The sequence below is a fragment of the Beta vulgaris genome, chromosome 1 (assembly GCF_026745355.1).
Source record: "Beta vulgaris subsp. vulgaris cultivar EL10 chromosome 1, EL10.2, whole genome shotgun sequence".
NCBI lineage: Eukaryota > Viridiplantae > Streptophyta > Magnoliopsida > Caryophyllales > Amaranthaceae > Beta > Beta vulgaris.
In genome coordinates this window covers 53,868,667-53,886,758 of record NC_079202.1, presented here as the reverse complement: position 1 = coordinate 53,886,758, position 18,092 = coordinate 53,868,667, and the positions used below count along the sequence as shown (strand labels likewise).

At 32.2% G+C, this 18,092-nt stretch overlaps 1 protein-coding gene and 2 non-coding genes across 3 annotated transcripts; all 3 read left to right on the top strand.

Moving 5' to 3' along the window:
• The first annotated feature begins 574 nt into the window (after positions 1 to 574).
• Positions 575 to 646, top strand: TRNAH-GUG (transfer RNA histidin (anticodon GUG)). The gene has a single exon. It is a non-coding gene; the product is annotated as a tRNA-His (tRNA).
• Positions 647 to 668: 22 nt separating this feature from the next.
• LOC104905307 (cysteine desulfurase 1, chloroplastic) lies at positions 669 to 8,872 on the top strand. Its single transcript, XM_010693797.4, has 10 exons — positions 669 to 948; positions 1,834 to 1,967; positions 2,117 to 2,276; positions 5,664 to 5,847; positions 6,347 to 6,492; positions 6,569 to 6,641; positions 6,796 to 6,859; positions 7,169 to 7,268; positions 7,826 to 7,984; positions 8,480 to 8,872. The coding sequence occupies exons 1-10, from the start codon at positions 724 to 726 to the stop codon at positions 8,654 to 8,656; spliced, it is 1,422 nt and encodes a 473-aa protein (XP_010692099.2). The 5' UTR covers positions 669 to 723; the 3' UTR covers positions 8,657 to 8,872.
• An 8,856-nt stretch (positions 8,873 to 17,728) lies between these two features.
• On the top strand, positions 17,729 to 17,813 carry TRNAM-CAU (transfer RNA methionine (anticodon CAU)). Its single transcript is given in 2 exon segments — positions 17,729 to 17,766; positions 17,778 to 17,813. It is a non-coding gene; the product is annotated as a tRNA-Met (tRNA).
• The last annotated feature ends 279 nt before the right edge of the window (positions 17,814 to 18,092 follow it).

The following is an 18,092-nucleotide window of genomic DNA, read 5'->3' as shown; positions in this document are numbered from 1 at the left end:
TAATTTTGACCTTTAATATCTTCAATTTCATATCAATGAAAAATATAAAAAGTTGATATTATGAAACTACAAATTGAGACGAATCTAACAAGATCCCACATGAATATGTTTTTCTATTCATACAAATGAGAATATTCGGTCAAATAATTTAAAGTTTGACCTACCAAAAATGAAATAGGCACTATATTATGAAACAGAGGGAGTATTATACACCTAAAATGACTTTATCATACAAAATTGATTATTTTTTAAAAATGTCGACTATATCATAAGAAAACTCAATATGACAATCGACAATTTTCTCATTTTAGAATGATGTCAAGTTTGGATCTTTATTGAGATGTCATACACCTAAAGCATGTGCCAAAAAATAAGAAACGCTCAATTTTTCATGCTCTTGCTACAGTTAAACGATATTCTTCGGATAATTCGTCCAACCCAAGGATAGCTATAATGTCCTGAAGTTCTTTGTAACGTTGTAAGGTTTGCGCAATTTCATAATGTTCCTCACCAGCGATCCTAGGTTAACAAAGTTAATATAATTGATTAATAAACCAAGTATAAAACATCAAAAGTGGCTGTAGTTTAGTGGTTAGAATTCCACGTTGTGGCCGTGGAGACCTGGGCTCGAATCCCAGCAGCCACAAATACATGATTTTTTTTTTCTCTGTTGCTTAAAGTATCATTTTGGTCTCTCTCAGTTTTGTGGAGTCTGCAACAAAAATGGGATTGGAAATGAGAGGTATCACTCTAAAACCCTCAATTTCACTGAATTCTCTCCTCTTAAACCCGAATTCATTGTATGGGTCAACCCGAATTGGGTTAAAAAGAACACCTCTTTTGGTTGTTGCTTCTGTATCCTCTTCATCTTCTGCTTCAATTATCACTCATGATCAATCCCTTTCACTTGGCCACTCTACTCGTCCTGATTTTCCTATTCTTCACCAGGTATATTTCAAGATTTGATTTTTTTTCTATTGTCTTATATGGGGTTGTAAATTTCTAGGATGCTGTCTTTTTTTTGGATGATAATTTGATGAATTTTGTTGTTAATTTGCCTTTTGTGGGTTGTAAAATTTTAGGATAATGTATGTTTTGGTGAAAATTTGATGCATTATTTTGTTAATTGTGTGTAAGATTGCATTTTGTGATTGAATCATGATTTTGTTTCTGGGTTTTCATTTGTTAACTATTTGGAAGAAAAAAAGAAGAGGGTAATTTCTTGAATATCTAGAGTCGGTGACATTGACGGCCCGTTTGGTAGTTGGTTATTAATGGTGGTAATGGGAATGAATTTTTGCGTAATATCATTGTGTATTCCATTAGTAATGCTAATTTATCCTAGAGTGTCCACTTTCCTTCTTGAATTTTCATTCCCATCCAATACTACCTTGTAGGTGATGATAAGTGGTAATGAAAATTGCTTTCCCTTGGAGACAAAACACAAGTTTAGGGGTGAGATTGCTTGCCCGTGGAGCAAAGATGCCTCCCTTATGGAGATTTTAAGGGTGCTTCCCTAATAAAATTATACTTAAAATTCATTCCCATTGCCGTAATTTATTAACGACTACCAAGCGTGCCGTGAAGGAAATGATCCTTCATATATTGTACTTTGTTGGTAATTTATCATAGTTAATGTAGGGTTAATACGACGATATCGTGGCTTTCGTTTGTATGTTGTTAGACAATGTGTTTGGTGGTGTGTCTATCATGATGTTTGTAGTCTTTGTAGTTGTATTGTTGATTGGTGATTTGATTCTTGTGCGATTACTGAGTATTGGTGTGGTTGTATGGTTTTGTTGTAATGTTGAAGTTAACTGCACTATGCTGCAGGAGGTAAATGGACGGAAGCTTGTCTACTTGGACAATGCTGCGACTTCTCAGAAGCCGTTAGCTGTGTTGAAGGCTTTGCAGAGCTACTATGAAGAATACAACTCGAATGTGCACAGAGGGATGCACTATTTGAGGTGTTGAAACCTTGCTTAGAGCTATTGTGATCATACTATCTGTCGTTTTTCCTTCTTTATAGCACCTTTTTTCTTAGAAGACCTTGGATTGAGCAATCGAGGCCCTTTTTTCTTTTCAACCTTTTTGATGTAAACTTGTTGAATCTTAGTGCAAAGGCAACAGATGGATACGAGCTAGCCAGAAAGAAGATTGCAGCTTTCATCAATGCGAAAGAGTCTACTGAGATTATTTTCACTAGAAATGCTACTGAAGCAATCAATTTAGTGGCTTATTCTTGGGGTCTCTCTAATTTAAAAGCTGGCGATGAGGTAAGCTCTGTACTAGCTAGCTGTATCATTTGTCCATCTTTTTTTGTTCGCAGCATGCAAGTTTGGCAATTCATTCTGGTGAATATGATGTGAAACTTGTCATTAGTGTAAGCATTTCCTTTCTCCTTTTTCTTGACGAGAAAAGTTGAAACCTTGGCCAAGTTTATGACTTTATGCTAAGTAGAATTACTTCCGGCAGGACAAAGTAAAGGCTTTTGAAGCAGTAAGGCGTTTTTATAGGAAAATTACATTTTTTATCTTCTGATTATTCTAATTTTTTTTTCTCTTGTTAGAATATGGATATCTTATAAATGAATAGGTAGACAAGGCTGATTAAGGGATTGCAATGAAAGGGAATTTGTGGAGCCTGTTCAACCTAGTAGTGATTCTGCACAGTTTCCGTTTTTTTGCTGAAGAATTTCATTCTATTTTCTTGAGAAATGCTCCTAAAATCTTTAGTTCTTGTTTCCTATCCAATATTTACTTTTTCTACTGATGCAGCTCTTGTTGTATGGAAATACATACTAAACTAGGCAATTGGTTGTTGCTAATATACTAAGATTTTTTTGAATGCCTACAGCCTATTACATGGAAATAGGCAGCAAGTGAAAGATACAATGTGAATGAATAATTTTCTATTCCTTCAAACTTGAAAAGACTATTTCAGTCTCATGTCTGAGGCACTCGTTCCATCTAATTTGATGGTTAGATATAAAATTTTACCATTGAGAGGATCCTGGGAGTGGGTAGCCTTACCTGGAGAAAACTCTTAAGATATATTATCAACAAACTAATAGCTCTTTGAGAGAATCAGTTGCTGTGATAAGGACTATAGGGTAAGGATACCTTCCAAAAGTTGCTGCTGTTATGTTTAAGAAATAGGTCACTGGGTTGAATTTTATGATTTATGAGCTAGCATCAACAGCGTACCTTAAATGCAGTTTTTTGTCCAGCAACCAGTGTAGATACACTCCATGGGTACTTGTCTACTTGTCAATATAGTACTCAATCTACCCTATTTTTAATAATTTTTATTTTATTTTATCGAAGAGTCAATTTAAGTATTCTGTTATTTTCTCTTGCCGAGAAAATGTTGGTTTCATCTCTTGTATCGATTGTTAATCTGATTCCTCCAAAGTCCAAAACATAGCGTGATCTACATGTCTGCCTCATAAGCTGTTCATTTAGCCTTTTTCTTGAAAGAGAATAGAAACCCTGGCTACATTCATGACTTTATACAACAGAGAGAATAACTTCCAGCTGGACAACTAAAGGAGTTTGGAGTCTCTACATAGGAAGAATTATGTGAATCTTTGGCAGTCAATGAGAGTGGTGTTAAAATAAAGATCCTTCTTTTCTATCCTGAAATTTTCTCCTGCTTTTTTTTTTTCTTGAAATGTGATGTTTGGCGTAAGGATATACTCCAAGACAATAGGTGGACGCGGTTGAGATGTAAATTGCAAAAGGGTTCCTTGGAGGCTACCTATCCTAGTAGTTATTTTGTAGAGTTTGATTTGGAATTGAATGTCTTAGTGTTGCTAAACGTTTTTTAAAAAAAAATCTTTCCCTCGAAGAAAGCTCCTGTAAAGCTATGGTTCTCATTTCCTACCAATGTTTTCCTTTACTCAAACTAGGAACCATTTAAGCAACTAAGCAAAGGGAAGGATTCTCAATTGAAACAACATTGGATTCGGAGCATGGTCCCTCTGCTCATCTTTTGTCAAAAGGGCCTTGTACTTTCTAAGTTCTTCGTCTACTGATGCGTCTTTTGTTCTGTGGAGAACTGGAAAATATACTCCCCATGTCCCAACTTAACTTCACACTTACTGCAAAGGGAAGGATTCTCAATTGAAACAACATTGGATTCGGAGCATGGTCCCTCTGCTCATCTGTTGTCAAAAGGGCCTTGCACTCCCTAAGTTCTTCGTCTACTGATGCGTCTTTTGTTCTGTGGAGAACTGGAAAATATACTCCCCATGTCCCAACTTAACTTCACACTTACTATATCAGGTGTTCCAGAAAGAAATTACCCTTTTTTTCTTTTCTCAATCCTAATTACTTCTTTCTTTTTCTCTCTACCAATTTTCAATATTTCTAGTTCTATGTTTCACAACTATTCTTAATCTTCGTGCCAATCCCAAGTGTGAAGTTAATTGGTTTGTCTACCAGCTTGGGGAAAAAAGTACCTTCTGTTCAAAGCTTGGTTATTTGGATATAGATTACAAGTGAAGGGTCTTTTAATTTGAATAACTAATGGCCTTCAACTTCAAATTTGAAAAGGATTTGCAGATTCAGTTCTTTAAGTGTCAGTTAATATCTCATATAACTAAATGGTCAGATATGATACCTGCCAATGAGAGTATCCTTAGCAGCCTCACCTACTAAAAGGCTTAAGATGTATCTCAACTAATTGATTGCTCTATGACTGAACCAGTTGCTGTTGTAAGGACCATCACATAAGAGAAATTCTGGAAAGTTGCATTTGGTGTATCTAAGAAATAAGGCATTAGGTTGAATTTCTTGAAATAATCTTGACAACCTACTTTACATGCAGTTTTATGCTCCTAACTAGCAACCAATGTAGATACATTTCTTGTATATATGTCTGCTTGCCTAGTTAGTAGTTTAGTACCCATATTTTGCATATAGTTTGGTTTTATTGAAGAGTTAACTTTAAAATACAGTTAGTTTCTCTTGTCAAGAAACTATTGGTCTCGTCTCTTTTATTGAATCTAGTTTAGATATCCACAAAATCTAGCATCATGTTTATGTCTGCCTCATATATATTGTTGTGGGATTATATGTAATAGACTGGCCTAGGGGGGCAGGGGTATTTTAGTAAGATACTCTAGTTAATATGTTAGCTTGGGGAATAAGGCAAATACACTGTAGATAGAGGAGATTAGGGAGAGAAGAGGGTATGAAGAAAATATTGGAGAAGTTTATTTTAGTTGTTAGCTTGGGAGTGTGACCAAGTCACTCGAAAACTTTGGCAATTATCCTTTTATTTTCTGTAATTTGCATTTTCATCAATCAAATATCATCATCTTCTCCTTAATTCTACTGTCCAAATATCTAGTTTATTACATTATATTTCCTCTTCAAACAGCATATGCTTGTCAGTATGTCACTATGTCAGCATGGGGGGCAGGGGCTAAAATTTATAGTACCAACAAAAACAATTAGTTACTTTCAAGAGAAAACCTTGTGCCATATTTTCATGTTTGAGATCTCAATGAAGCTGTCTTGTTTTGAATATCTGCAGATAGCAACTATTTGTGGTTGTGATACCTTTCATATTATCTCATTCGACTCATGCGCTCTATAAAATCTTTGTAGTTATATGCCATATGTCTAATTCTTGCTTTGGCACAACTTTGGCCACAGATCATCCTCACTGTCGCTGAACATCATAGTGCTATTGTTCCATGGCAACTTGTAGCTCAGAAGACTGGTGCTGTTCTGAAATTTGTGAGTTTGACCGATGAAGTTCCTGATGCCATGCAACTATTGGAGCTATTGTCAAGAAAGACGAAGCTTGTGGTTGTTCATCATGTCTCAAATGTGCTTGGTACGCGAAGCTAATTTGTGCCTGGTGTTTTTTTTAGTTGATAATTCTTAAATTGACTAGGATATGCAATTGGTATTGATGTCATATAGAAGTATGTCTTGTCTATAATTTGTAGTTGAATGGGCTGATTTTTGAGTAGCATGAACCCTACAAGGAAATTAGTCACTAAGATCCCTGATTTTTGGTGCAATTTTATGAAAGCATCCTCTTCCCTGATACTATACTTTGAGATCCCGAAATTTAGCATTCATTTGGTGATGCACCTTTTGCATAAGTGTTGCACTATAATAAATCGTCATTGGAAGCACATAATAAAGAAAAAAATATTGCAAAAAATTAAAACAATAAAATTATCAGAGTCAGAACTATGTCATTTTCTGGTGCTCGATACGTGCGGTAATGATTGTTGATCTTGCAGAGGGTACATAAATACATATATGACAATATGCTATAGTTCATAAGGTTCCTGAATACTTACTTCTATCTTTATCTGTTGTAGCTTCGACTCTTCCGATAGTTGATATAGTGCGCTCAGCTCATTCCGTTGGAGCGAAAGTCTTGGTAGATGCTTGTCAAAGCGTTCCACATATGGTAGTTGATGTTCAGAGCCTCGATGCTGATTTTCTTGTTGCTTCTTCTCACAAGGTTTGGTTTCTTCCAATAATTACGTTAACAAACATGAGATAGATCTTTTTAAAGCAATAGATCAACAATGCTTCAGATGTGTGGACCTACAGGTGTTGGGTTCTTATACGGGAAAGAGGAACTCTTGGCGGGCATGCCTCCTTTCTTGGGTAAGGACTTGATTTTCCTTGTCTTGTAAGTAGATCCTGCATGCAATAGCTACAGTTAGAGGCTATGATTTGTGATAAATTTTCTACTTTAAGTAAGTTACGTTATCCTGCTTGCTTTGGTTGGGAAACTGTCTGAATCTATATCTACCTTTAGGTGGCGGAGAAATGATTGCTGATGTATATCTGGACCACTCGACCTATGCTGACCCTCCATCAAGGTACATGTTTCCTTTTGAGTGAATTATTAGCAGCAGGAACAGCTGGACTTGCCTGGCCACATCAAGCTCTTCTATGTTATGCTTATATATATTTGGCATTTTCTTGCGATTGCTACCAAATCAGAAATTGTTCTTTGCTTGTAGTGCAGATTTTTATTTGAATGTAGAATTAATTTGAACTAGTACAATTGTTCTGCCGATGTATTATTTGGGATTTTCTTGCATGGAAGGTGTGAGATTTCCACTTTGTTTGTGTCACTGAGATGCTTGGCCTTTGTTTTAATTTATGTTACTTTCTGTATGAGTCAGATTTGAGGCTGGAACACCAGCAATTGGAGAGGCTATTGGCTTTGGAGCAGCTATAGATTATCTATCAGGAATTGGCATGCAAATAATTCACGATTATGAGGTTTGCTTTAGTATACACCTTTGGTTTATTACCCTATTCAATGGTTGTGCTCCAAGCCTCCAACATTCTACTACCAAAAGCATTTTTGTGTCCATTGTGTTTAGAAACTCCAAATGTCTATTGTTAGCAAAAAAACTAAAATATATAGTTTTGCTATAAGCAAAGGTTATAGTTTTGAATTTCAACTAATGGACGTAAATTGTGAAATGAAGCCCACTACTGTAGGCTTCCTAATGTATACTTATAGTTATGTCATCCCTGTTGCAATCATTCGTAAACAATGTGTACATCTCTCAAGTCTCTAATTAGTGATTTTGTTTATGTCAATGTCAATGCTTTTACTTTTATGGAAATGAATCTTTCAAACTCCTTATCCGAAGTAGAGTTTGGAGGGGGTGGGGGTTCAGCTTAGTGGAGCTAGTGCGTCAGAGTATCTTCATATTCGTGCAAAGTTAGTAAATTAATACTATCAATCAGATAAATTTTAGATAGCATAGACAATCAAACTGTGCGATCACATAGTTCTGTTAAATGCAGTAACATTGATGTTTCTTTAGGTGGAATTGGCTGACTATCTATATGGAAAGCTAGCTTCTGTCCCTAAAGTTCGGATTTATGGCCCAAAGCCAACCCAGACAGTCAGACGAGCTGCTCTTTGTTCATTTAATGTGGAGAACATACATCCAACTGATATTGCAACTTTCCTTGATCAACAGGTAATACTGTTCTTTATCTATTTCCTGCCCCATATTTTTGTAACGAAGAGCTCTTTTTTGGGTAATCTTAAATAAGCTTGTAGTGTGTTTGCTCTCTTAAAGGAAGCCATGATTTGTTTATCTCCCTTTATGGATGGAAGAAGCCTAGAGGCAGCAATCGTGTTGTCTGGTTAGGGTCATATTAGGGTGGTGAGTTATTTGGGCGAGATCATTTCTATCACTATTGTCAATTACTTGATTATGAAAGTCAATCAAATATAGTCAAATCAATTTTCGAGGTGGGTTGAAAAAAATTTTGGTTAAAGTTGAAATAAGCCATGTTACTTCAGGTCGGGTCCTTTTGTGTTTTTCGCGTAATCTGTTGGAGGGTTAATTATTGAAACTCTTACGACTCGGGGTGGCCTTCAGGTCAGGTCACCATTGTTTCCAAGCTTTCACTTTCACTTTTATGAACAGAGATAAGATCTAAGCTTTTGTTTCTCCTTTTTGCTTCAGCATGGGGTGGCCATCAGGTCAGGTCACCATTGTGCCCAGCCTTTGCATCGCCATCTAGGGACAAATGCCAGTGCTCGCGCTAGCTTATACTTCTACAACACCAAAGAGGATGTCGATCTTTTTATTGAAGCACTCGATGACACAATTGCGTTTTTCAGTTCATTCACGAGGAGATGAAACAAAAAAACTCGTGTTTCTGTCAAGATTTTAATCTGTTTTAGAGGTCTCTTTGATCATCTTTGTACATTACTGTAATCCCATAATCTAATATTCACCACATTATTTATGACGGTCTTGGTTAAGTGATACTATTTGTCCAAATTTTTTGAGATCAACTTTGATAATGTTTTGGATCTGTGGATAGCATAAATTGGGCAAACATTTTCAGTTTCAGCTATTTATGTCTCTCTTGAATGAAATCTTCCGTGGTGTAAAATTTATATAAGTTCCAAACATTTCCGTCAAGATTATAAACCAAGTTAAATGTGAATAGAACCTAACGTGAATGAGAAGCAAGGAATACATGTACCCATCAGGCCATCAATATAGACAGGTTTGGACAATATAAGTCCGAAGTAAGGTTCCATTTTAAAATCAATTAGGTTTATACCCGCATAGGTTTTAGCTAATGAGGTAGTTTAGAGTTAATGAGAAGTGAAATGAGGTAGATTATTATAATTAATACCTCCGGTTTCGAAAGTTTTACTAAATTGACTTGCGTGGACGCGGTTTACGTTAATATTAACGTACACTAGACAAAAAACACGTATCATTTTTGAATAATCCACTATATCATTTATGAACAATCCACTATGTCATGTAGATTCTCACTATGTCATGCAGATTCTCACTATGTCATGTAGAAACATATTATATCATGCATAAACTACGTCATTTCTGAACAATTCACTATATCATTGAAAAACCCACTATATCATGAATATTACGCTTCAAAATAAGTACTAACATCCGTTTCTAAATAAGTACAACAATTTGACTTTCACGCTTGCCAACACACAACTTTGATCACTAATATTTCTAATTATACATTTGTAAAAGATATAAAAAGTTGATATTATGAAAATATTAACTGAAACAAATCCAACATTTTATAAATTATTTTGTCTTTATATATTAGTAAAAAAAATATTGTCAAAGTGAAGTGTATGAATAGTGCAAAAGTCAAAGTGCTCCACTAAAAAAGAAACAGGGGAAGTATATCTTAAAGCAAGTCTCACAATATATTAGAGCTATCATTTCGGCCCGCTCCAACCTGATTTTGTGCGGGTTTTGTGCAATTTTTTTTGCCCCGCGGTGATTTTTTTTTTTTTTTTGCTTTGGGCGGGCTTTGGGCAAGCCAAAAATGACTTTTTAGTTTATTTTTTGGCCCGAAAAGTCTGCTCATTTTGGCCCGAAACAGCGGGCTTTAGACACAAAATTTTGGCCCGACCCGACTAATGGGTAAAATTTTTAGTTGCGTCTTGGCCCGAATCCGTCCCATGATCACCTCTACGATATACTCTACACAACCTACATCTTCCTACATGTTAAGACATTTTGAATCCTCCACTAAATTGCATATAATTTCACTATATGTTCTCCGTTAATAAAATCCACTACATTGTATATAAGTTTACTGTATCTCTATAAAATTCACTATATGAATTTAATATTAATTACTGATTCTGTGTATACTAAGTTAGTGTGCACCATATCCATTTATGTTTTTTATGAAATTCTTTCTACTTTGATTAATTTTCTGTAACAAAAAAGATTCTGAAAAGGAATAACAAAAGAAATGGAGGGGGTAATAAGTATAAAATGATATGATAAAATCTTTTCATGTATGAATTATGACAAAGTATATGCTAGTATATATTTGTCCTAAAATTATGAGTTTCTTAATAATAAAATTTGTAATAGTTTTTTTTTTATAAATACTGTTAATATAATCAAGCTTCATAGTGATTGTTTGATTTCCACGAGAAGTTTCATTTTCTAAGAAGTTATTTATCTTTTGTAACTCCTAGGAAATTGACTAATGTGTTTGGTTGACATAAAGGAATTTGTAAGTCCATGAATAGATGTGGGCATTTTGAATGAAGGGGGGGGGGGGGGGGGTAGGTGACTAAATTTCCCACGTTTTGTGGAAATTTCAATTTTTCAAGAATTTTCGCCCCTAATTTTCCTATTTCAAATCACAAAACAACTACCAATTTTAAAAAAATAATGGAAATTTCTATTGCCTACATAATTTACTGTGTACCAAACAACCACTCTAGTATAAATTTTTATTTTCCAGGAATTTTCATTGTCCTCAATTTCCCTATTTTCAGTCAACCAAACAACTAACCAATTTAAAAAAATGATAGGAATTTCTATTGCCTACATAATTTACTGTATACAAAACAACCACTATAGTATAAATTTCAAATTTTCAGGAATTTTTATCACCCCCAATTTCCCTGCTATTTCCAGTCAAACTACCCAATTTTAAAAAATAATAGTGTATACCAAACAACCACTATAGTATAACTAAATAATCATGCATCTTCAAATAAATTCAATACCCTAACAAAATCTTCCCATTTACATTTTTAAAGTTTATTGTTAATTGACTATATTGTTGATCATTCTAAAACGCGTTTTATTTGCTCGTAGCTCTCATTTGATACCAATAAAGCAAATCTTGGGTTTCGCTTCCCTTGTGATGGACCTGGAAGAGGGGGAACATGCCAAGTATCCGCGTGGGATCATGTATTATAACCTTGAGATAATAAGTTCAAATCATGTCTCCGCAAAATTTTAATTTTGTCAAAAAATTTTGGTTTGATATGGATATAACGAATCCTTTGAAAATTGAGTTTATAAGAAATTTCTATTTTCTTGAATTAGTAGAAGCAAAAGAAAGAAAAAAATGAAGAATAAGAAAATAAAGTAAAAATCAGAGAATGGGGTTTTTGGTTGGCAAAATGCCAAGTATTCGCGTGGGATCATGTATTATAACCTTGAGATAACAAGTTCAAATCCTGTCTCTGCAAAATTTTAATTTTGTCAAAAAATTTTGGTTTGAAATGGATATAACGAATCCTTTGAAAATTGAGTTTATAAGAAATTTCTATTTTCTTGAATTAGTAGAAGCAAAAGAAAGAAAAAAAAGATGAAGAATAAGAAAATAAAGTAAAAATCAGAGAATGGGGTTTTTGGTTGGCAAAATGCTTGAGAAGCTTCTAGTCTAGAAGATTTGGACATGTGATCTCTTGCAATTATATATGACACTATTATCATATTCAACCAAACTTTTTATCATGTTTTAAGTGTCCACATTATTATATTTCTACCTTTTAAACGTTGATTTTTCCTTAATATATTTTAGTGGGAATGAAAAAAATGCATATCGAATTTGTAAAATAATACCACCCCGAAACAACACCCGGACCCAATTACTAGTTTCTATGTTATATTATGGGTCGGATGATCAACTACTCGAGGTAATCCGGTTTTGAATACCTCTATTAATCACAGGACATGTAGACATATGAGTCTTATTTAAGGTTTCCACTAGTACACACATTATAATTTTTCTATTTTTTAATTTTTATAATTAAAGTTATGGTCAATTTATATAATATGATGACCCCTTATAGTCTATTTTTTTTTGATCCATATGAGCCACGAAGGCGGTACAAAGTACAAAGAAGGGGAGGGGGGATTTGAACCTGTGACCTATCGTTCACAGCACCTCAATCTTAACCATTAGGCCAAGACATCCTTGGTTACCCCTTATAGTCTATTGAGAACTAATTTTCATATCTATACTAATATATTAAAAAGCGTTCCTAATATCTTAACCAGTAAATTAAACCAAGTGATACTTTTTTTTTTTTTACAGGAAACCAAGTGATACTTGATGTTATCATTTCAAAGTAAAATATTGATAAATGATATATATAATTACTCGGGACAAAACCCGAACCTAAAAACTAGTTTTAATAATTCAAAACTCTAATTAACCATTTTTATTATTCTAAAATCATAGTAATATTAATGTGAAATATTCCTAAAATTATAATATTAATTTTAAAATTCCTAAACTTTGAAATCTCACTGTACTCTCGAGTTACCCTCGGATATTCAGTTAAACAAGATTATGATAAGATATTCTCTTTAGAGATAATGTTAATCACTTTTATATTTTTTGAATTTGATCTGTACTTTAATACTCCTAATCCCATATGACTTCCTAATCCAATATGAATTAGGTTAGTAGATGCATATATTACCTACACACCATATAATTATAGGCTAAGAGGTGTTTACTATATTCTCATCTATTCTCTCTCAAACAAAGCAATGGCGAAAACAAAAACTATTTGGGAGAGTTTTATGCATGCATTAGGTTGCATTACTGACCCTGAGAAACCAACCAAAAACCAGCAACAACAACAACAACAAAAAGAGACTCCTCAATTGCAAGCCAAGGTTGCTAGAGAAAAAAGTTTAATGTATTCGTTACGGAATCCTCCTCTATATTCGCAAGCCAAGGTGGTTAAAGAAGCTTCATCGCCATCATCGCCGCCGACGACATGGTTAACAACCAAGCGAGTTGCACCACCATCATCACTGTCTCGTGCATCATCGTTCTAGTTATGTTTTTTGTTTTTAAGATTTTTTACTATAGTGATCATTAGGTTTTTAGTTTCTTTGTCAAAGTTTTGATGTTATGAATTTTTAGTGCATGTTCAATTGTTCATTAGTTTGGTTTCTTGATCTTTGTTATTTTTATTACGCTATTTTGACAAATTTTCCTATTTTCTATATCATTATGTTTGCGTTTTTGGTTTGAATTTTGTTGAACAAAGCAAAATAGACGGGGTCAAAACCCTTTGTAGGAGTATTAGTTTCGAGTTGATTTGCTTCATTATTATCATATCTGTGATCAAGTAATTTGTGTTTTGTTCAATACTTAATAATAACTATTCTGTCAAAAAACTATTATATGGTGAAAACTTGAATTCCTTCCCTCAAACTCTAGCCTTCATTAGCGTTTTTGTAGGGGATTTCGCGAATCGTTATACTGGTGAAAAGCCCTAAATTTTATTATTTACATCGCTTAATTTTTAGTTTTATTAGTTTTACAGCTTATTTTAGTAACTCTCTCATCTCCATCTATGACTTGAGAATTTAGGACTTATGGGTTGAATATGAAGGTTAGATTTCAATTTGATACTCCCTCAAGTTTCATTTTAATTTACATACTTACACTTTTTACGCAGGTCAATGTAAAACTTTGAGGACATACTCCTCCGTTTCATTTTAATTGTTACACTTAAATACATGTTATGATGAATCTAACAAGATCTCACATGGCGCGTATAAATCAAAAATGATGGTCAAAGTGAAATCTGTAAATAGTGTAAAGTATCAAAGTGTAACAATTAAAATGAAATGGAGGGAGTATAACAGTGGGCATAGAAAATGTTTAGGGCATGATCTCTTCGGCCTAAAACAACTGAATTAAATTGAATTAAACTGAATTGAACATAATAAATTTATAAATAATATTTAAATAATAATAATACGAATATTAAATAATAATTATAATGATAATCAATAATAATGAATAATAATAATAGCATTTTGGATTGTTTTAAATGATAGTTATAAATAAATAATATCAATAATCATAAACTAATAATAATAATAATAATTAATGATAATAATGATAATTAATAATAATTATTTTATATTATTTGTATTAATCAATCAATCATCAATATATATATATAAAAGAGGAACTTTTCGGGAGCATAGAGCGCGCCACCTAGGATTGCCACGTCATCTTATTAATTTAGAGTTTGAGAGATAATAAAATTTAGAGTTTGAGAGATAAGAGTTTATTCACTCTACGGCTATGACAAAACCAAAAAAAATTATCTTTTAGGGATCTATTATAACTAGGAATCTATTATAAGTACTACTATACTATGTATTCACTCTACGGCTATGATTCACATATAAAATCACAAAATAAAATAAAAAAAACCTGATTCTTGAGATTTGCCTAAACCATACGATAACATCTAATGAACTGCTGCAAATCTACTAAAGTAGCCAACATTTTCAATGACAGCTTCTTTGCATTTGTGGCAACTCAATATCTACTTTATTTTATTTTTAAACTTTTATTATAGTGATATACTGATATGTTAGTTGACAATACCGGTCAATATGCGTTCACTTATTAGAGATTGAAACAACCATTGCAATACTAACTTTATATCAACTTTTTATAAATTTTATTAATAGATAATTAAAGATATTAAAGATAATCTAAAAATAAGGGTATAATGACAAATATTTTATCAATTCTTTTTCTACTATAATAATGGGTTTGGGAATGAAATTAAGAAAATGAAAAAAAATGTGTGATTTAGCATAGAGGTACTCCTTTAATTAACAAGTGTAGGGGATAAGTAAATCCTTAATAAAATAAGCGTAATTTTATGAGGCAATTTGATGAATAATTAATGATGATTTTATTAGCATAAAGTAAAGGTAATATATACAAAATCAATAATGTTAACAAAAAATTACAAAAAAAAAAATATAAAAAACAACCCGTGCAACGCACGGGCTTCAAAACTAGTATATTAATACTTGATGATGATGATATAATAATAACAATAATATCTAAGAAGTAAATTAATATTACTATTTTAATAATTAGATTTAATAATATAAAATATTTAATAGTAAAAATAATGATGGTCGGACCGCGCAAAATTGCATCATAAATCGTTGACGCGATTTGATTGGTTTATGGGCTAAAAAACGTGGGTTTATGTGTGCTTTTGACCTAAATCATGTTCCTCCTAATAATAATAGTAATAATAATGAGTAAAACTATAATAAATAAAATAATATATAGAAATAATAATAATAATAATAATAATAATAATAATAATAATAATAATAATAATAATAATAATAATAATAATAATATACTTCCTCCGTTTCCTAAAGATCTTCCCTCTTTTCGTTTAAGTGCGTTTCCAAAAGATCTTCCGTCTTTTACTTTATTCCTTATTTGGAATTTTTTTCCCTTTTTACCCTCTCATGTCCTTATCATATGGTCCACCATTACATTATTAATTCAATTTTACTCCCTTTCTCTCTCCTACTTTATATATTAAAGGGAAAATTTCAAAAAACTACCTTTTATAATCAAAAAATTTCAAAAAACTACCTTTTAAAAATTTTCTTTCAAAAAACTACCTTATATAACAAATTTGTTTCAATGTACTACCATTTTATCATAAATGAGGTTTAATCACCAATGATTAAGTCATCGTAAATTGCTTTTCTTTCTTCCCCTCTCGTTTCTCTCTTCTTTTCTCGCTGCTCCGTCGGCAACAACACCTACGGTGACTGTCATTTATTGATCAGTATTAAATATAAACATAAAGTGGTAGTACATTGAAACAAATTTGTTATATAAGGTTGTTTTTTGAAAGAAAATTTTTAAAAGGTAGTTTTTTGAAAAATTTTGATTATAAAAGATAGTTTTTTGAAATTTTTCCTATATTAAATATATGGGAGGAGGAAGTGGAGAGGGGTGGGAGGAGGGGGAGGGGTGCGGGGAGGAGGGAGTGGAGAGGAGTGGAGTAAAGAGTGGGAGGAGTGGGGAGAGAAGGTATCCTGTATATTTAGATGAGTCCGTACGTCAGTGCCTTTTTCATCTATTATTATACACCAAATTTACAATATTTTTAATATATATAAAATATAGCTATTAGTGATATAATAATATTTTTTTATGATATAATATTCTTAAAAAGTAAATAAAAATATTATAAAATTAAATTTTCTATAGAAGTTATGTAAAAGAAAAAAGAAAATTATTCGCTATCCGAACTGAAAAATAACATTTCAAAAATACAGACCAAACACCTGTTTATTTTTTCGGTATAAACCAAAAATTAAACATTTAAATAATTTGAACCTAATTAGGACCCATGTAGGTTCGTCCTTAGTAAATATGATATAATGAATGTTGGTTAAAATTAACACAAAATTGAAATTGTTGTATTAGAGACTCCTAAATTTGATAATAAGGTTATTCTAAATCTTTTAATAACAATCATTTCTTTAAAAAAAATAAGTTAATGAACTTTAATATATTTGTATTTTTTATTTGAACTATCAATAATATATATTTTAAAAAGTAAATAAATAAAATGAAATATATATTTTAATGAAAAAGTGGCTATTAAAATATATGTTTACCATATCATAGAGTTAAGTTCAACACATAAAGATACTACTTGTAATATAATATAATAAATATTATTGAGATATACCATTTTAGAAGTTAAAAAAAATATGATGGTTAATTCAGATGTTGTATGAGGGTAATAAAATTTGAGGAAAATAATTATTTGTGATTGTCACTTTATTTCTTTCCAACTTTTGCATACGTCAACCTTTGTTTTGTTGCTTTTTTTCAATCAATAAGAACAATTTCTCATACCTAAAAACACGAAATTTGGTCTGAGGTTCACTTTATAAGCCCATAGTCGATTCCATACTAAAATCAAATGGTGATAGGTGGAGTAACTCCTAATCTTATAAGTTACACAAATCTTTGTTAGTAGTGATAAAGAATAGCTAAGAAAGAATAATACTCTAAAAAGAAGATGTTAAGTAACTGATATTCAATGACAAAAAAATTTCAATATTTTTTGAAAAATAAACTAGCATTTTCTTCATTTTTCTATGTTTTTTATTTTTTGAAGTTCAATTAAATGAATAGGCAAGATTGATCTATAAGGATAAAGGGCATCCATTCAATCTCTATTATATAAGGCAACAAATGGGGGACACCAAAAAATAAAAATAAAAAAGAATAAAAGAAGAAGAAAAGAAGATAATTAACTGTTTCATTTGAATGGAAAAGGGGGGAAGTAAGACATTTAAATTGAACATTAGTTTTTGAGAATGAAAAATATAAAAACAGTTTTTTACCCAATTAATTTTATTTTTACTTCATTTGTTATCACACATGATCGCACGCATTGCGTGCATGTAAGACTAGTATTTATAATGGCTATGATTTTGTTGCAGCCATTCAATATTTTATTTTATAAAAATACTCCAAATGAGTAATCCGTGTCAACAACTCCTTATTGTGGAGCTTATGCACATCATTAGTTTAATTTGTGAGTTAATCGTTCAACAGTAGTCACAGGGGTGGTGGCGCAGTTGGCTAGCGCGTAGGTCTCATAGCTTCTGAGTAATCCTGAGGTCGAGAGTTCGAGCCTCTCTCACCCCAAATAATTTTGAACTTTTTGATTATATGGAAGTAAAATTACTTTTGCGTCTTTACTAACTCATTTCCATAAATGTAGATTAACGTACCTTCATTGGACAGAATTCTCAATCATATAATTCACTTGAACTATAAAGCTTCTTTGAATACACCGATATAAAACTTCTTTATTGGAAAAAATTGACTGATAATTGTAACTTAACATACTTTGGTAGAAATTACCTAATACTTTTTCAATAGAATTTGACAAATAACTGTAAATTAACATACTTTATGGTTACA